This window comes from Engraulis encrasicolus, chromosome 1 (genome assembly GCF_034702125.1).
Source record: "Engraulis encrasicolus isolate BLACKSEA-1 chromosome 1, IST_EnEncr_1.0, whole genome shotgun sequence".
Taxonomy (NCBI): Eukaryota; Metazoa; Chordata; class Actinopteri; order Clupeiformes; family Engraulidae; genus Engraulis; species Engraulis encrasicolus.
The window spans coordinates 48,545,767-48,565,599 of record NC_085857.1 but is presented as its reverse complement, the minus strand read 5'-3'; the positions used below and the strand labels follow the sequence as shown (position 1 = coordinate 48,565,599).

The window sequence follows — 19,833 nt, the reverse complement described above, 5'->3', positions numbered from 1 at the left end:
CATTTCGCAAAAGATTGCATTGCAAAGCGCATTTCACCTTCTGTTTCACATGCTGTCACACACACACACACACACACACACACACACACACACACACACCTTGGCTTTGCCTGTAAACCTTGGTGTGCTGTGCTGTGTTGTGTGACAGAGGGTGCGTAGTCGGGCCCTGGAGGATGTGGTCATTCTCAACGTGGACACCAACACCATGGAAACGCCATTTGATGACCTCAAGAGGATTCCACCCGACGTGGTGAGGCCATCTGTCTGTCTGCCTGTCTGTCTGTCTCTTCATCTGTCTATCTGCCTGCATATCTGGTCTCTCTGTCTGTCTGTCTGCCTGTCTGTGTATCTTGTGGGCTGTCTAATGCACTGATGGCATGTGTGTCTATCTGCCTGTCTGTCTCCTCATCTGTCTACCTGTCTGTCTGTCTCCTCATCTGCCTGTCTGTCTGTCTGTCTGTCTGTCTGTATATCTGGTCTCTCTCTCCGTCTGTCTGTCTGTCTGTCTTCTATCTGTCTTGTCTGTCTGTCTGTCTGTCTGTTTGTCTGTATATTTGGTCTCTCTGTCTGTCTGTCTGTCTTGTGGGCTGTCTAATGAACTGTTGGCATATGTGTCTCTCTGTCTGTCTCCTTGTCTGTCAACTGGGCTGTATGTCTATCTCCCTGTCCATTCATCTGTTTGTCTGTCTGTCTGCCTGCCTGCCTGTCTGTCTGCCGACCTATCCCCATGTCTGTCTCTCTGCCTGTCTGTTGTTTGACCACAGGAAGAACAGTGCTCCTGTAAAGGCGAAACTGATGTGATCCTAATAAACAATCAATATGTCTATATATCTGTCTTTCTGTTTGCCTGTCTTTATGTCCATGTGTCTGTCTGCCAATATTTCTGTTGGTCTGTCTGTCTGTCTGTCTGTCTGTCTGTCTGTCTGTCTGTCTGTCTGTCTCTGCATTTCCTGGGTGTGTGTCTGCCTGTCTGCATGTGTATGCATTTATACTGTACATCTGTGTGTGTGCATGCGTGCATCCATGTATGTGTGTTTTTATATACAGGTGACAGCCCTGAAGGTGCGTTTGAAAAAGCAGTCTGCCTCTCCTGGCTGTGGAGTAGCCAGAGCCTTCCTGAGGGCTCAGGCAGTGCTCTTTGGAGGATACAGGGACGCTCTTCTCTACCACGAGGTAAGGGTGTGTGTGTGTGTGTGTGTGTGTGTGTGTGTGTGTGTGTGTGTGTGTGTGTGTGTGTGTGTGTGTGTGTGTGTGTGTGTGTGTGTGTGTGTGTGTGTGTGTGTGTGTGTGTGTGTGTGTGTGTGTGTGTGTGTGTGTGTGTGTGAACCGTTCTGAGGACCCAGACCGTAGGGTTTGAAAGAAAGAGAGAAGGGATATTATACATAGTTAGATCCGGTCAATTTATTTTGCGATATCTGATTGGATGAGAAGCGTTCTACTGGCATTCTACGCGTTAGCAAGGAACATTGAGCATTGCAATGCATTATGGGGATTGTTGTCACAAATCCACAAGCACTAAAAAGTCATTTTCTGCCTTTTCTTGACCAAGAAGGCACCAAATTAAAAATTTATGTTACTACTCTACTACATATATGACCCACTTTCAATACATATTCATGTCTCCACTGGTGGAATGCAACTTTAATGAATCGTAGGCTACAAAGTGGGCATCTGGAAGCAAGATACCGGGTGCCATGCAATTTAAAACGATGGCCGCTTGGAACTGGAATGAGTTGCCTTTTAGTTTATAGGGAGGGAAAACGTGAACCCCTTCCTCGGGTTTGCACACACATCAGACGTTTACCTGAGAAAGTGTTTCAGCAGCAAAGTTGTAGCCTTCAGCAGTAGCCTAAAGCAGACACCAGGGTATCATAGGCCTACAAGGGATTGATTTGTGTTGTTGAGTGTGTGAGAACAGCGCTCGGATCTCATGCGGGACAGGAGAGGGAAAGAGGGGGATGTGTCTTTACGCAGCTAATAACAATGTTTTATCAGCAAGTGTGCGGTCCACAAAAATGCAAAAATCTGGCTTACAAAAGTAGGCATCTAACTAAAAATATTGAAGTTGCACAGTGTTCACATGCATCTTGCATCATTTTAGTAGGCCTAAGCAAAGCCCAGTTGCAGTCCACTCCACACCGTTTCAAGGAACGTTGCGCGCTGGCACTGCCAGCTCGTCATTGCATAGCAACCATACAACCAATTCGGAACTACTTTGCTTAGCGGAGCAGGTAAATGATGAAGGTAACTAATAAACATGTATTCGAAAATGTATTCAGGTAGTTTGTTGGTAATTGAACTATTGCATAAAAGCAATATGACCCTTGTGGTCGGGATGATGTTGACGGATATCTTCAGCCTTCAGCTTCGTGCCTATGGCCGAACCACACCAGGGAGGATATCCCTCCCACTCGGATCATATTGCTTAAGTATACTCTTGCCTGAGATAGTATGTGTAAGCTGGTGGGAGGTACTGTACTCAACTATGTGTCCTGTACTGTGTGTACTACTGTACTCAAGCATTTCTATAGGCCCAGTAATAAAACAATACAATAATCACAATAATCCCCCTTCTCTTTGTGTGTGTGTGTGTGTGTGTGTGTGTGTGTGTGTGTGTGTGTGTGTGTGTGTGTGTGTGTGTGTGTGTGTGTGTGTGTGTGTGTGTGTGTGTGTGTGTGTGTGTGTGTCTGTGTGTGTGTGTGTGTGTGTGTGTGTGTGTGTGTGTGTGTGTGTGTGTGTGTGTGTAGGAGGAGCCCATCTCGTTCTGTGAGGAGTCCTTCCTCAACCACAAGTCCAACGTCATGAGGCACTTTCTGGAAAGTGCCATACACCTGCAGTTCTTCAAACAGGTCAGACACACACGCACACACGCACATGCACGCACACACACACACACATACACACGCACGCATGCACGCACGCATGCACGCACGCACGCACGCATACACACACACACTCGCACGCACACACACTTTCTGGAAAGTGCCATACACCTACAGTTCTTCAAACAGGTCAGAAACACACACACACACACACACACACACACACACACACACACACACACACACACACACACACACACACACACACACACACACACACACACACACACACACACACACACACACATACACACACAGGTCGCACGCACGCACGCACGCACGCACGCACGCACGCACGCACACACTGGCATGCACGCACACACACTTTCTGGACAGCGCCATACACCTACAGTTCTTTAAACAGTTCAGAAATGTGCAGGAGCATGAGCACACACACTGAGCTCCTAAGAAAGGGTTACTGTTACGATGACTGAGACATGTCATGCATAATAACTGTGTGGTTTTTGTGTTAAATCAGTGGTCCTTCTAGCCTAGTAAACTAGCCCCACCCGCCAGCAGCCCTGAAACTGGCGGACCAATCACAACGCAGGAGATTTGTTTTGAATCTTTGGATGCAAAGCGGGCGGGGTTTTAAAGGAGTGATGATAAAGCGTTGGCCTATAAGCACAGACACATTAAATCTCACATTTAGGGCCCTACCGTGGCTGATATGGTAGGGCACACGTCGTTTACCACTCGGCCGACCCGGGTTCGATTCCCAGTCCGGGTCCTTTGCCTGTCCTTCCCCATCTCTCTCTCCCAGCTCACTTCCCGTCTCTCCTCCACTATCCTGTCTAATAAAAAACAATAAAGGCTGAAAAGCCCCCAACAAAAATACTTAAAAAAACAAAACAAAAACAAAAAATCTCACATTTAGTCTGGCTTGCCAGTCTGTGGACCTCCTGCTTCATTGAACAAGCGCATCATGAGCCTCACAATGCCCCCTTGACCTCCTCATAAGCCTGCCAACGCCCAACATAGTATTACAGTTTTTCTCGATTGCCTCCACACAAGTTTTGGTACTTCACACACAATTCTCGGAACATCTCACCCATTTCCCAACTCCCCTAACCAATGTCACTGAACACTAAACACAATTCCTACTTAACACTCAAATTCCAGTTTTAAAACACACTCTTTTCACACCATTACACACAATTCTCTGGATTACACTCAATTTTCACAAGGAAAAACACTGGGTTTCTCATGGAACACACTGTCATTCACAACACTACAATCAACTGCAACTATGTTCACTTCCTCATCACATGGGCAAACTCTCTTCATACCGGTTTACAATCTGAAATCATCACCCCATAAGGACACACATTGCATGTCATATTGATGAAAAATTAGTGGATGCAAGGAGAAAACCCATTTGTTTAGTTTTTGAATATGTTATACACAGCCTGATCTCCAAAAATTCCGTGCTCCTGGACACGGATGTTAAGGACACGAAATCCGTGTCCAGGAGCACGGATTTTGCCAAAATTCTGTGCTCCTGGACACGGAATTGTTTTCCGTGCTCCTGGACACGGAATTGTTTTCCATGATGGGCACACGGAAGTGCTTTCTATATGCTATTACCACAGCACTGTGTTAACTCTATCATTAGAAAATACATACCAAATGCTAATCCTAAACAAAATAATGCTATAGCAATTTAAGTTGTGCCCTGACCAAAACATTCCCTAACCTTAACCTGTCATTACAGTTTTTTTCAATTGCTAACAAGCACTTACCCATACTATGGATACCTTTTCTTAACTCTTAACACAGACTACCACCTACCAAACGCAATTGACCAAACAGTTAATTTTCTTCTCAAAAGCACACACTGTTAAATATACACAAAGTACTCATTTCAAAACAGAACACATCGTTTTCTGTACAAACTCACTTTACCAAAACACTAGAAACATGGCTCAAAATGAAATACGTCTGTCAAACAATAACACTTGTTTTCATTTCACAAGGTACATTGAGTCAATCAAATTACGCAAGACTTCAAAACACTGGCTATTGTCAACATTAAAGAAGCTACATAGACTTGTATGTTTCAGTTTTACAGGTAGCCTATTGAATGCATTCAAATCACGCAATTCACTGTTTGCTCTACACTTTTTTTCAATTGCTAACACAACACTGTGTTGTTGACATTCAAGATGATTCCAGTACCAAGGGCAAATGGACTAGAACCGGCCCTGAAATTATTGAATCTATAATACCTTTTCATGCATTTCCAAATCATGACTTCATGGACAGCATTGACTTCAGACGTTTACTGTATTTACCGTAATTTATACCAATTTCGGCAGATGTGTTGACAGAGTGATATATACAATTTCTAAACATGATTCGGTAATTTTACATGAACGTGAATTATGAAGATTTTGTTAGGTCTATAGACATTCTTCTTATAAACAAACAGTTCTTTCCAACTGTTACAAAAGCATTTTCATTCTGTGATTGTGAGACAACTTTTTACTGAAAAAACGGTTGTTGAAAACTGTCAATAGAACCAAACAACTAAAATTGGAGGGTTTTCCTCTACTTTTATCAATAATCTGTTTACTGTACTCTTGCTAATGTCATGCAAATGCATTTTGTACTGAAATAAGGATTTGGATGTTGTATTTCCAGTTTTGACACACTGTGTGAAAGCATTTGAAAATAAGCCATCAAAGATACATTGTTTTGTTGCTGTGGTTATCCTGTGTGTAAAGGAAATGTTAGCATTTTAGAAATGCATTCATTGACTACTAATTGTGTGAAAAAGGCATGTAATGTGTCAACTGCATGGCCATTGAAAGCCCTTGCTGTGTTACAGTTTTTCTCGATTGCCTCCACACAAGTTCTGGTACTTCACACACAATTCTCGGAACATCTCACCCATTTCCCAACTCCCCTAACCAATGTCACTGAACACTAAACACAATTCCTACTTAACACTCAAATTCCAGTTTTAAAACACACTCTTTTCACACCATTACACACAATTCTCTGGATTACACTCAATTTTCATAGAAAAAAACACTGGGTTTCTCATGGAAAACACTGTCATTCACAACACTACAATCAACTGCAATACTATGTTCACTTCCTCATCACATGTGCAAACTCTCTTCATACCGGTTTACAATCTGAAATCATCACCCCATAAGGACACACATTGCATGTCATATTGATGAAAAATGAGTGGATGCAAGGAGAAAACCCATTTGTTTAGATTTTGAACTCAAAAATATGTTATACAAGACATAACTTTCATGTGGTTACCCAATATTTTACAATACATTAGTGCAATTTTTAAATATTTTTTAAAAATATGTAAAATATATACACGTCTGTGTACTCCGAGTCTAAAAACAATATTTCAGTATTTTGCTACAGAAAAATACCATCTTTAGTAAGTAGAACACTGAAGAAAATAAGTTTCTGCTATGTTTCAATAGGCTATACAGTAATGTAATGTTTTTTTTGTACTGCCAAATAGGCAGTGGGGTTTATCTTTGTGTTGTTTTTGTGAAAAAGAAATTAAAAATCTTTCTGTTTCTGTTTGTGTGTTGTGGGAATGAAGTTTTTCCAACTTGTGTCACAGTATCCATGCAATCCAGAACAAAAAAAAGCCCAAGTTACTGGGAGAAATTAGTTTTACCCTGTGCCCAACAGTGTTTTAATGGGTCTGCAAATGTGTATTGTAGTGACTGTCTGTGTGTGTCATTTGACGACAAAATGAGGTTTTTAGAAGAGAGTACATTGTTTTGAGACAAGACGTGCATTTTTCAGAGGTAGTGAAGAGTTTGGCCCGTTGTGTGTGAGGTTTGGAGATTTGTGTGTAGAGTTTTGAGAATTCGAAGACCGATTCCGAAAATTGTGTGTAGGCAATCGAGAAAAACTGTAACTGTGTTAAGAGTTTTGCAAATGTCGCTGAGGATTGGACAAAAGCTTGTTGGCCATTGAAAAAAACTGTAAAGACATATTTTTGAGAAATACCTTTTCCAGTTGGTTGCTAGGCTATCAAACTCATGCAATGAATGAAAGAAAACTAGATGTGCCCAGACCAAAACAATCCCTAACCCTAACCTGTCAGTAAGAAAAAAAAAAATTGAGACAAAATATTTGAAAGTAGAAAAATCCTGAGAAAACACAAGACTGTGGAAATAGCCTATAGAAAGCACTTCAAACAATTCCGTGTCCAGGAGCACGGAAAACAATTCCGTGTCCAGGAGCACGGAATTTTAGCAAAATCCGTGCTCCTGGACACGGATTTTGTGTCCTTAACATCCGTGTCCAGGAGCACGGAATTTTTGGAGATCATGTTGGTTATACAAGACATAACTTTCATGTGGTTACCCAATATTTTACAATACATTAGTGCAATTTTTAAATATTTTTAAAAATATGTAAAATATATACACGTCTGTGTACTCCGAGTCTAAAAACAATATTTCAGTATTTTACTACGGAAAAATACCCTCTTTAGTATCTTTGTGTTATTTTTGTGAAAAAGACATAAAAATCTTTTCTGTTTCTGTTTGTGTGTTGTGGGAATGAAGTTCTGCACAGTATCTATGCAATCCAGACCAAAATAAGCCCAAGTTACTGGGAGAAATTAGTTTTACCCTGTGCCCAACAGTGTTTTAATGGGTCTGCAAATGTGTATTGTAGTGACTGTCTGTGTGTGTCATTTGACGACAAAATGAGGTTTTTAGAAGAGAGTACATTGTTTTGAGACAAGACGTGCATTTTTCAGAGGTAGTGAAGAGTTTGGCCCGTTGTGTGTGAGGTTTGGAGATTTGTGTGTAGAGTTTTGAGAATTCGAAGACCGATTCCGAAAATTGTGTGTAGGCAATCGAGAAAAACTGTAAAACATAACATAGACTAATGCCCCTAGATGGCAACTGAGCATCAGCCCTCCTCTCAGCTGTCTCCTTTACAATGTCCCCCTAGGGCTCCCTAACGCCCCCTGGGGGCCTGTCGAGCCTGCTTTGAAAAATATGTTAGATGCAAGGTGTACAGTGACCGTTCAGTGGGGGGATGCTAGTGTACTTAAAAAAATGGTTAACACAGGCAGTCCAAAGCGCAATACTGCCATCTAATGGAATAAAAGATCAGGTTTGCCACCTTGCTAAAATCTTTAGGGGTAGTGCTTTTTCATTATTATAATTTTGTTTAACTTTTTTATCATTAACACAAAAACTTCAACAAATCAGGCATTTTCGACTCTCAAGGTCAAATTTCACAACGTCCTATGAATTCTACTAATAACACTATACAAACCTATAAAGTGTACTGTGGTCTACTACTTGACTGGAAAAGGCACGCATGCACACACACACACACACACACACACACACACACACAGTACACACACACACAGTACACACACGCACACACACAGTTTAGTACTTTTATTTGGATCGCAGCACATTAAAAGTTATGCAGACCCAAATACTGATGGAAATCACAGAGTTGTATAGGGATGATCATGCAGTTATTCAGTCCAATATCTGTGGATAAATATGGCATCTCCGTCTCCAAATGGACAAACTGCCTATAATGGCAGAGATGGAACAGTATTTTGCCAGTCTTTTTGCTGTTGTTTTGCGCAGTCCAGATAGTTGCAGTCCACACACACACACACACACAGTAAGAGTAATGCTATATTTGTGCACTCTCACCAGTTCATAGACAGCCGTCTGGAGCAGCTGAACAAAGGCCTTGTCCCTGATGACCTGTACGAGGAGGAGATACTACAGTGTGGCGCATCGGCAGGTACTGTCAGGGTGTGTGTGTGTGTGTGTATTAGTGTGTGTGTGTGTATTAGTGTGTGTGTGTGTGTGTGTGTGTGTGTGTGTGTGTGTGTGTGTGTGTGTGTGTGTGTGTGTGTGTGTGTGTGTGTGTGTGTGTGTGTGTGTGTGTGTGTTTCTCTCACCTATTGTGTGTGTGTGTGTGTGTGTGTGTGTGTGTGTGTGTGTGTGTGTGTGTGTGTGTGTGTGTGTGTGTGTGTGTGTGTGTGTGTGTGTGTGTGTGTGTGTGTGTCTCCCACCCAGTGTGTGTGTGTGTGTGTGTGTGTGTGTGTGTGTGTGTGTGTGTGTGTGTGTGTGTGTGTGTGTGTGTGTGTGTGTGTGTGCGTGCATGCGTGCGTGCGTGCGTGTGTGTTTGTGTGTATTGGGCTATTCAGTTACAAACCTCATCGCTATGCTTTGCATCTGCACTGTATGTGCACTTTGTATCTGCTAGTGATGCTGGCTATGATTATGTCCTCGTTTGTTAGTCGCTTTGGATAGAAAGCGTCTGCCAAATGCAATGTAATGTTATGTAAAGTAATGTTATCTAATGTAATGCAATGCTATTAGTGGTGTCAACAATGATCGATCCGGCGATCCAATCCAATGCGGGGCATGGACGATTCAGAATCGATCCGGCAAGTTCCAGAAACGATCCGGCATTTTTTTTAAAGTTTCAATTACTTCCATGGATATTTCGGGAGCAAATTAATGTTAAATTAAATAAAAGCACTTCAAAACATTGCAAGACTGATAAAGACTGATACAGAATACAGCCAATAAATTGTTGCTCAGTATCTGACTACTTGTATTGCCTCATCATGACTGATTAAACATTTGCTTTGCCTTCAGTAGAAATGTAATGCATTGCAATGCATTGTAGAATTGAATCGTATCGAATCGAATCGTGATCGAATCGGATCATGAGGGCAGTGCCAATCCACACCACTAAATGCTATGTAATGTAATGTAATGTAATGTAATGTATCTACCCCTCAGCAAACAACAAGTCCTACCAGCAGTGGGTGGGTAATCTAAAGGTGAGTAGTTCTCAATGAGAGACAGTTGAAGAGCTTTGTTGCAAGGCCTATCCACCATTTTTGAATTCTTGCCACTCAAACATTTTGCGAACATACGTTTTGAACCTATATAACATTTATTCTGCAATGCAGTGCAACAGAATTCCATGTCATAAATTGTAGGTACCTTGGCAAATCATTATATATATATATAATATTTAATGAAACACACCAATTAGTGTTGATTTTAGTGTGAGATTTTTTTTATCGCAAATACAATTAAACAAAAACAAAAAAATATATTATAGCTAATGGTTAAATATCCAGATTTATGTACGCATGCCCTGTATAAGAACAATATACTTAAACACATATTAATAATATTATAGATATAATGATATAAGTGTCCAGTGCTTCATGTAATATTACGTAATCTAATGTAATGTAATCATGGTATTTGTGTCATGTGTCTGTCCACAGAAAGGTGGCGGCGCCCTTCTTCTGACAGTGAAGTCCAAAGCCCACATATACAAGAGTGTGAGTGTCCTAACCTGTAGGCTTATATCATATCGAATATAGAATACAACAATCAATCAACCAGGAATCAATTAGTCAATTGATGAATCAATCAGTGTATAACTCTGTTCGTGCGTCTGTTAGTGAAACTAACGCACTTATGAATGCTAATGAATTAGATTCAGCAATATTCAACACCATTCTCTTCTGGCTTTCTTTGCTTATTTGTAGGCCAAAGCCCATAAGTTGAAGAATATCCTCTCTGCTAAGGTAGGTCAGACACACATGCGTTACAGTCTTTTTTTAGAAAGTGCGCCAACTCCCAACTATTTCTTACAAGGTCTTCGGATGCGAGCAAACAGCAAAGTTCATATTTAGTAAAACAAACAAAAAAAAAGCAGCACTCTCGGGTGTAATTCTTGTAGTTTTAATCTAGTCGGTTAGCATGTCATGCCAAATGTGTCACATTAGATTACGTAAAACTACAAGAATTACACCCTAGAGTTCGACTTTTTTTTTTACTAAATACAGACACACATGCGCCCAAACCTACCTGATGCGGTTTCCGACATAAAATATTGTGTGTGTGGTTATGAGAGTGTATTTCCCCGTTCTGCTTTTTCCTCTGAATCTTTCTCTTTCTCACTGTCTCTCTCTCACTCTCTCTTTCTCATACTCTTTTGTTTGTGCAATGCATGTGTGCATGTCAATATGTGTGTGTGTACGTGGTCTCGTGTATGTGTGTGTGTGTGTGTGTGTGTGTGTGCATGTGTGTGTGTGCATGTGTGTGTGTGTGTGTGTGTGTGTGTGTGTGTGTGTGTGTGTGTGTGTGTGTGTGTGTGTGTGTGTGTGTGTGTGTGTGTGTGTGTGTGTGCGTGCGGGTGTATGTGCACGTGCACGTGCACGTGTGTGTCCTTCAGGGCTCGAGTGATGTGTGTCGTCTGCAGAGAGGAGGCTCCGTGTCGGGGACTCACCGCCGCGCCCAATCAGATTGCTTGCAGAACCGCCTACCAATCACACAGCATTTCGGCCGTGTAAATGCACCAATCACAATCACACTTCCTCTTTTGATTCACCGCTCTGATTCATCTGCCTCATGCTTATGCTTGTTGAACGTTGAATGTGTGTGTGTGTGTGTGTGTGTGTGTGTGTGTGTGTGTGCAGGGGCGGAGTGGCCCACCTTTTCCCACCGGGAGAATTTTCCCCTTGGCGGCCCTCTTTAAAAAAAAAACAAAAAAACAAACAAACAAAAAAAAGCGAACAACATGGTTTCCTAACCAAAAAGACAAAAGCCACGAAATCTGCAGTCGTACTACATGTGAACATTAGTGTAGTCAAAATATCAACCTGAATTGGAGAATTTAGCCTACACCTTTATGAAATGCACAGCCAGTGGTGTAGTCTATGTAAAACGCAGGTATACGCACCCATTTCAAAATGTCAGGGATTGCAGTATACCCACTTAAAATGGATTGATCCATTATTTACAATAGCACAAATGTATACAGTACACATAAAAAAATGCTCAAATATACAGTATACCCACTTCAAAAAGTAGACTACACCACTGGAGCCATCATCACAGTCCAAAGCATTCATAGGCCTACTAGGTTAGGCTACATCACGCTACTGTTCCATGCAAATGTGCACTCCACTGTCATTTTGACAGTTTGAAATTGAAATATCGTTTAAGGAAGACGGATGAGCATGGGCACAAAGTTTTGAGTGTGGGGATTTTTAGAAGAGTAGGCTTACAAAATATAGTATAGTAGCCTATAGTTTACAAAAAGTCTGTCTACATTGTGCAATAAACCCACCATGCAGCAAATAAGCCAAACCTAGCTACTTCAAAGCACAACCATAAGTCAACAAAATTAATAACTAAACGGTGTAGGCCTACCTTAAAACGCTGTCTTCGTCGCAGCAAATGTCTTTGTTTCTTGCAATTACATTTTAATCCACAGTTTAGGCTACACACCCAGCACTGCTCACATCAGAATCTTCTTGTGTGGTAATTATTTTGTTCCATTTCTTCAGACATTACATAGGCTACATCCTAAATGTGCCATATATAAATGTATGTTTGATATACCATTATTTCGACTGTAATGAGATATACCTCTAGTTCTAACAAACCAATGCCATCAAAACATGTACAACGTGTTTTCCTGCTTAGCTGCAGTTCACTTCCTTACCACTTGGTGGAGTATGTTCGTAACCCTAGTCAATAACCACAGAACAAGAGAATCTGGAGTGGCAGACTGTAAACTGTAACAGTCATGTGGAAATCGGAAAATAAATCACAACTGACTAATATTTCCGTTCCTTGGTAACCAATCTAAATATCACAGGTTCTTGAAATACTGAAAACGAAACTATGTTACTAAGATCTAGTAAACTTCCGCGATCTACGGTGTATGAACATTATCAGTAGAGAAGGGGTGTGGCCAATTTACTGTTTGACACCGTCACTGAGGTATTGCGGTCGGGTAAACTGTATATATACTGTTGAGTCAAGAACTTTAAAATCAAGGATTGATTAATAACCAGTTCGCATTGGTTTCGACGCCAGATCAGTTGAGATTATAATACGGCTGAACACTTTAGGGCCGGCTGAGAAAACTATTCGGCCGTTGTAAATTATTTCGCGGCCGCGGCCCACCGGGACAAGTCCCCGATCTCCCGATGGCCACTCCGCGCCTGTGTGTGTGTGTGTGTGTGTGTGCGTGTGTGCGTGCGTGCGTGCGTGTGTGTATGCTTGTGTGGGTATGTATATAATATATATGTGCCTTCAAAGTCTCACCCGCATGTACCTATAATTGAGTTCTCGATTAGATAACTTGTAATTGACTGATATTGCATGCCTGAGTAGACCCAGGGTGCCTAGACCCAATATGCGACCTTGCGTCCTCCACTTGTGCTTGTGGCCTCATACCAGGAAGTAATACGTTGTGATGACATCACTGACAACAGCATTATATTTCAATATCTCACAAAAGCTCAATTGTAAAGTCCTTTTCTGATTTGCAAACTGAATGGTGAATGAAGAATAGTCCGCCAAAAGTTGTTGTGGATGGGCTGGCAGCTGAGAAACGTAATTGTTTTCTCCATGGAGGCGGGGCATCAGCAAAACGTGAGGCAGCAAGCACAAGTGGAGGACGCAAGGTTACATATTGGAATGCACCCCCAATCTCCACATCTAGGTAACTGACTTTTGAAATCTCCTTGAGATTGCTTGTACCTGACTGATATTGGATGTGTGTGCCTTTCAAGTCTCGCCCGCGTAGACCCAATCGCAGACATACGGACCAGCATGGCGATGGGAGCAGACCGGCATGGGAGGAAGGGTGAGTTTGAGCATCACAGCCCTATCAATGACCATGTCTGCTGGTATCAGCAGTATCAGTATCCAGTCGTATCATAGGTGTATAAAGTACAAGTATAAGTCAATTCAGGATGTAAGTACAAAGCTAATACTAGTACTAGTCCTCAATTCGAAAATGATCCCTCTTGATATACAAGTCCGCTGACACCTTTGGCTGGACCTGGGGCTAGATCACCTGCAAGGGTCCCTCGTTCAATGCATAGGCTACAATATATGTGAATTCAATTGCCCCTTCTCCCTGGCCTGGTTCAAATGATCCATTTGCCACCGGCAGACCTGGCTGGCATCATATTTGTTGTGCTCCCCTACTGCAGTTCCGCAGTTGGAGACACTCTTTGTCTTTCGCTGTCTATGTAGCATGAAGAAGAGGAGAAAGAGGAGGATATGGTTACCAGAGGATACAACTACTAATATACGTACGGTATATTTATGTATTCCTTGTATTTCCCCACCGCAGTTCCTCTGTTGGAGAGGAAGAGGCGCTCTCCCTGTCTCTGGAGCATGAGGAAGACGAGGAAGAAGAGGAGGAGGAGCCGGAGTCTCCGCTGCTGCCCGACCCGGAGGAGATGGACCTGCTCGGGGAGATCTTCGACACGCTGAGCGCCCAGAGCAGTGGGGAGAGGGGCCTACTGTACGGGACACGCTCACTGGACCTGTTCGGACCAGACACTGACTTCATATCACGGGTGAGTTATATGTGAGAAAGGGTTCAACTTTATCTGTGTGTGTGTGTGTGTGTGTGTGTGTGTGTGTGTGTGTGTGTGTGTGTGTGTGTGTGTGTCTGTGTGTCTGTGTCTCTGTCTGTGTCTCTGTCTGTGTGTGTGTGTGCTATTTAGCCCCAATGGTCTCTGGCGCCAAAGGCCCTTGTAGAGACAATTGATTTGGTTGCCTGAAAGGTGGACTGGTGGAAGGGTCTGTAAAGAACAATAGCATGGATACAGTAGTTATTAAAGGGACAGTTTGGTCAATTTCAACATGCAGTTGTATTGCTCACGCTACCCTTGACTTGTCAGTACCTGGTGATGCCACATTTTTCGGCTCAGCCCTTTCCGAGATATGAGCAATTCTAATGGGGGCAGCGTTTGTTTACATTTTTAAAAAATGAAACATAGGCCAACTCCAAATATTTTCCCAAAAGGTACTGCTGTTTGCTAGTTGTCTGCTGATGTTTTATAACCTTTTGGATGTTTTTGGGAATAAATAAAAATGTTTTTTTGAAATGTAAACAAAGAGCTGCCCCCATTACAATGACCAGGGTCTCGGAAACGGCTGAAGGAGAAGAAAAAAAATCTCAGGCACTGACAAGTCCAGGGTAGTGTGAGCATTACAACTGCATGTTGAAATTGACCAAACTGTCCCTTTAAGGTAACACTAGAGTTTAAAAATGAAAAAATGACTAAATGCATTAGGTGTACACGTACAAAAACTAATGTTTATCGTTGTTGGCTTTGCTTCCCAGTCGTCCTTGGCCACGCCTAGTCAGGAGAGTCTCAACCAATCAATCAACAGGAGCGGCAGCCTGCTCAGCTGGGAGGAGGGACTAGAGGAACAGGAAGAGAAAGAGGAGGGGCCTAACCCAGCTGACCAATCAGAATCCACGTCGACGACAACAGCCAATGACAAACAGAACCTTAAAGGTGTCCTTCCATCACACGGGTCAGCCCAACAATTGGTTGCTAAGGGGGAGGGGATTGTTGGTAAGGTGGATCCAATCAAGCAACAGTCAGAGAGGGGGGCGGTCAGTGACGAAGTAAGGGAAATTAGAATCGATGCTATGGGGAAGAAAAGTGACACAATAGCTCAGGGCACCACAGGCCAGACAGGGGGAACAGGGGCCTCGCCTCAAGACTCTACCCAGGGAAGCAAAGCCCAACCAGGGGGAAAGGGAGATGACACCAGCACCAGCACCATCCTCCTCCAGTCATCCAGCAGCAATGGTGAGAAGATAACCTCCCCAGTGAGGACGACTACTTCAGGTCAACAAGCAGCCTTGGACAAGGACCCCAAAGGAGAGAAGACGCCTTCCACAATTAAGAGTTCCTTGAGTCATAAAGTTACCATAGACCAGGACAACAATAGCGCAACAATAGGTCAAGAAACGGCAGCAAAGGACGAGGATGCCAAAGGGGAGCACACTCCACCATCATCAATCAAGAGTGCCTTGGAGCAGACATCAGACAAAGTCGCCAATGGGAAGAACGTGAGGAGTGCCTTAGCTCAAAGTACTCCTGCAGACAAGGACACCAAAGACAAAGACAAGGACAAATGTGAGCCCTCATCGTCCTCCTTGTCCTCTTCATCCTTCTCTTCATCCTCTTCCTCTTCCTATACGCCCAGAGTGATGTCGGCAGCGGCCCGTTTTCAAGTGCGTGACCTCCAGACATCTCGACCACAGGTCCGGGGGCTGGTAGAGCAGCAGGTCCAGCAAGTCCAGCAACCCAGCGGCGGCACCCGATCCTGGGATAACAACTCGAGGAAGAGCTCCTGGGACTCCTCCACTACCACCACAGGTTTGACATTGACTTACATTACATTACATTTGGCATGACATGAGTGTTGGACATGAGTGTTTTTGTTTGATTTGGTAGAGAGAGCATAAAGTGTGCATTTATGAAGGTACCCTATGTGTGTTCATGAGTGACTTGATATAATGGACTGATGCAGCGCCTGCAATGTCCTGCAACGTAAGCATGTGCAGTATGTGTGATAGTATAGATCTGTACAATGCATGTAAGCATGTGTATGTGTTAAAGGGACACTGTGTGAGATGTTTAGTTCTTTATTTCCAGAATTCATGCTGCCCATTCACTAATGTTACCTTTTTCATGAATACTTACCACCACCAGCATCAAATTCTAAGTATTCATTATGACTGGAAAAATTGCACTTTTCATACATGAAAAGGGGGATCTTCTCCATGGTCCGCCATTTTGAATTTCCAAAAATAGCCTTTTTTAGCTGCAAATATGACTGTGCTTGGAACATACTAGAAAATATTTGTTTAATACTTATTCAATTTCCATGTAAAGATCAAATTTGGCAATAGGCAGCCCAGTTTCATTGAGCAGCATAGTTGCAGTACTTTTTTTGACCATTTCCTGCACAGTGTCCCTTTAAGGATTCACATGTGTGCCTGTAAATCTGTGCATTGTGTAATAGGCATTGTCGATTCTGTGAGCAAAAAGATGAATTTCCGCACACTGCTCCCGTTGCTTTTTTATTTTTCAAGTGAAACCTTTCGAGCTAATCGGGAGCAGTGTGCGGACATTCATCTTTTTTTGTTCATAGTTTTGACCATTTTTGTCCTGCATCTGCGTCTTGGAAGTGCGCACCACAACTTTACTTCATTGTCGATTCTGTACCACATTATGCATATGCAGCTGCAGGACACCTTAATATCCCCATTGGATTTATAAGCTTTCTCTCTGCTCTGCTCTGCTCTACCGTCTTCTCTACCACCACAGCCACAGCTGCCGGTAATGCTACTACACCGTCGCCATCGTTGAATGTGGGGAACGGGATCGGCCTGCCGTCAGCCAGCCAAAACACAGAACCAGATTCCGCGGAGGAGGCTCCTGCTCCTGTAAAGGTGTCCGAGCTTAAGAAGAGGTTTGAACATTGAAACTGATTGGCCAAAGGCCGGCCCGGACACATCCTGCCATGTTTTTGCCCCACACAATTGATTCCGTCAGTCAGCCGACTTGAGTCTTTTTTTAAGATACTTTGTATTTGTTGCCCTTTCAATTCTTTAATTGTACAGGACACCTCGAGAGTGTGACAGGAAATGGGTGGCAGAGAGAGGGGAAGGATCGGGAAATGACCTCGGGCGGGTATCGAACCCAGGACCCTGGCATACTAGCACAGTGTCTTAGCCGTTTGAGCTACGGCCAAGGCATACAGCTAACATTTAGGTAGATGGGCCTACTTAGTGAAATCACAATGCAGTAGGAATGCACAGCGAGACTTTTACTTTCTAATTTCCGTTTTGTCCTGCTCAGCTGACATGGATTGGGTTTGAGAGCCTCCTGATTTGTGGGGTTTTGTTTTTTATGGGCAGTGGGAATATGCTCGTCTTCCCAAACCCCTTTCTTTGTTTTTGGAGGCTACTGAGACTCAATTTGACAACATAGTATCTACTTTACAATCCACGCTTACAAGGGCGGCGCCATTACTATTTAGGTAGCAGTTGCCAGTGCTAAATTATTCAGAAGGGTTATGGGCAGCCAAACCGAAACTAGCAGACCAGAAATGCTGTGGGAGCATGACAAATGTTGAAATGGGCAGGTTTAGTGCCCGATGTAATAAGACGGATACCCCTGGAATTCAAACTGTAGGCCTAATTGGATTACTTCAGAACATTGAAACTGAACGAATGACTTTTACTGTGAAGAACAAGATTACAGACACTCACAAGGCCAACAGAGCATTTGTGATCTGATGATGGACCTTTTTTGTAGGACCATTTTTCTTTCTCTGACCATTTCTTCCCCTTCATAGAATGAACATTTAAAAACAACATCAACAGACCTATGTCAGGTCTGAGCACTTGAAAAAATGGTGTCTAACTGACCAACCGGCGGACTGATATAGAGATTCATAGTCACCAGCAGGTGACCTCATTCAAGTGGATATCAGTATTATTAGTGTCCCTTGCTTGGTTTGTGGACAATAACTGTGTGGCCACTAGAGGTCATACCCAAGCAAAACCAGCAAACTTCTTCAGCCTCTGAAGAAGATGTGTCGGTTGTACAGGTATGATGAACTGACAGTTAGCCTAGACATCAAATTCCAAGTAATGGAAAAAATTAGGCCTATATATTATTATTTTATGATGCCTTTTTCATGTGAATGCATTTGCTAATGTTGCTGTTGCAATCTTGTTTTTTTTACCTTCAAAACTGTAGTAAGTGATTATCTATCTATCTATCTATCTATCTATCTATCTATCTATCTATCTATCTATCTATCTATCTATCTATCTATCTATCTATCTATCTATCTATCTATCTATCTATCTATCTATCTATCTATCTATCTATCTATCAAAGGGCTTTTATGGCATCATTATTTAGTAAGTGGAATTAATTTAAAATGCCAAACATCAGGAAATAATACACAAATAAATGATAAAATCAGTAAACAAAGACTTTAGTTAATATGTTTTTTATACGTTTTTCTGTGACACCCATTGCCCAAAGTTTTTTGCATGAAGACATTTACAGAGCAGATTTTTGACTGATGTGTGATGACTACAGTCTTGATAGTTTCTTAAACTTTAAACGTAAAATTGTGAGATACAGTATGACTGTGCCGAAACTTAACTGTCTTTTTATTTCCTGTATTATTGATAAAATAAATATTCTGGAAGCTACAGTATTTAACATCATGAGCATGGATGTATTTTCTTTGAGAGGCCATAAACTTCATTAAATGGTTCTTAGAAATGTAATTGTCTTCGTAAGCATTTTTATTGATTTTACTTATTGTTACTTTTGTGACTTGATATTTGATTTTTGTGACTTGATACGTATTACTTTTTAAACGTAGTTTGGGCGCCGGTGGTCGCCTTAGAGATTTAATTCTTCCTGCTACCTCACCTCTCATGCACAAAGGTTTCCAATTGTTCCACCTCTATTTCACTAGCAGTCCTAGTCTACTATCCATCAATACCAGTGGTTCTCAACCTTTGAAGAAATGCCCACTGGCCTCATCATAAGCATACCAATGCCCCTGCCCCACCCCCCACCCCATTTTGTTGAAACGTTTGAAAATATTACAGCCCAATAATAATGGTAATGATTTTCTTTGTTATTCTTGATAGTGTGTATGATTACTGAACAACTCTTTATCATCATTCATACCACATGGTGTTTTTTCTGTTATGTTATGGGGCCGTGCCCTGATGATTAGGCAAGTGGTCTTAAGATAAGAGGGTTGCAGGTTTGAATCCCACCCTCACCTTTCCCATCCATGGCTGAAGTGCCCTTGAGCAAGACACCGCAACCGCAACCAATACCCTCTAATAACTGTAACCAATACCCTGTAATGACTGTAAATAACTGAAACGTTTCTTTGGATAAAAGCGTCAGCTAAGTGTACTGTAATGTTGTAGTCGTTATGTTCGTGCAGGTACATGCAAGTCATCCAAGCTGAGCAAGGGCTATTGCGTAAGGGCACACAGAGCACACCCTTCTGCTTTCTACTCTTGTCATTAGTGAAGAACAGAAAAACAATTATTA

The 19,833-nt window shown here is 42.3% G+C and overlaps 1 protein-coding gene across 1 annotated transcript in view; it reads left to right on the top strand.

Moving 5' to 3' along the window:
* dennd1c (DENN domain containing 1C) overlaps positions 1 to 17,216 on the top strand; it is a 37,478-nt gene extending 20,262 nt beyond the window's left edge. The window contains exons 13-24 of the mRNA XM_063209859.1: positions 149 to 250; positions 1,048 to 1,173; positions 2,748 to 2,849; positions 8,570 to 8,660; positions 9,674 to 9,714; positions 10,174 to 10,230; positions 10,441 to 10,479; positions 11,130 to 11,243; positions 13,483 to 13,556; positions 14,052 to 14,280; positions 15,054 to 16,104; positions 17,059 to 17,216. Of these exons, the coding sequence (XP_063065929.1) occupies positions 149 to 250; positions 1,048 to 1,173; positions 2,748 to 2,849; positions 8,570 to 8,660; positions 9,674 to 9,714; positions 10,174 to 10,230; positions 10,441 to 10,479; positions 11,130 to 11,243; positions 13,483 to 13,556; positions 14,052 to 14,280; positions 15,054 to 16,104; positions 17,059 to 17,216 (2,184 nt within the window). The remainder of the gene's footprint in view (positions 1 to 148; positions 251 to 1,047; positions 1,174 to 2,747; positions 2,850 to 8,569; positions 8,661 to 9,673; positions 9,715 to 10,173; positions 10,231 to 10,440; positions 10,480 to 11,129; positions 11,244 to 13,482; positions 13,557 to 14,051; positions 14,281 to 15,053; positions 16,105 to 17,058) is intronic.
* The last annotated feature ends 2,617 nt before the right edge of the window (positions 17,217 to 19,833 follow it).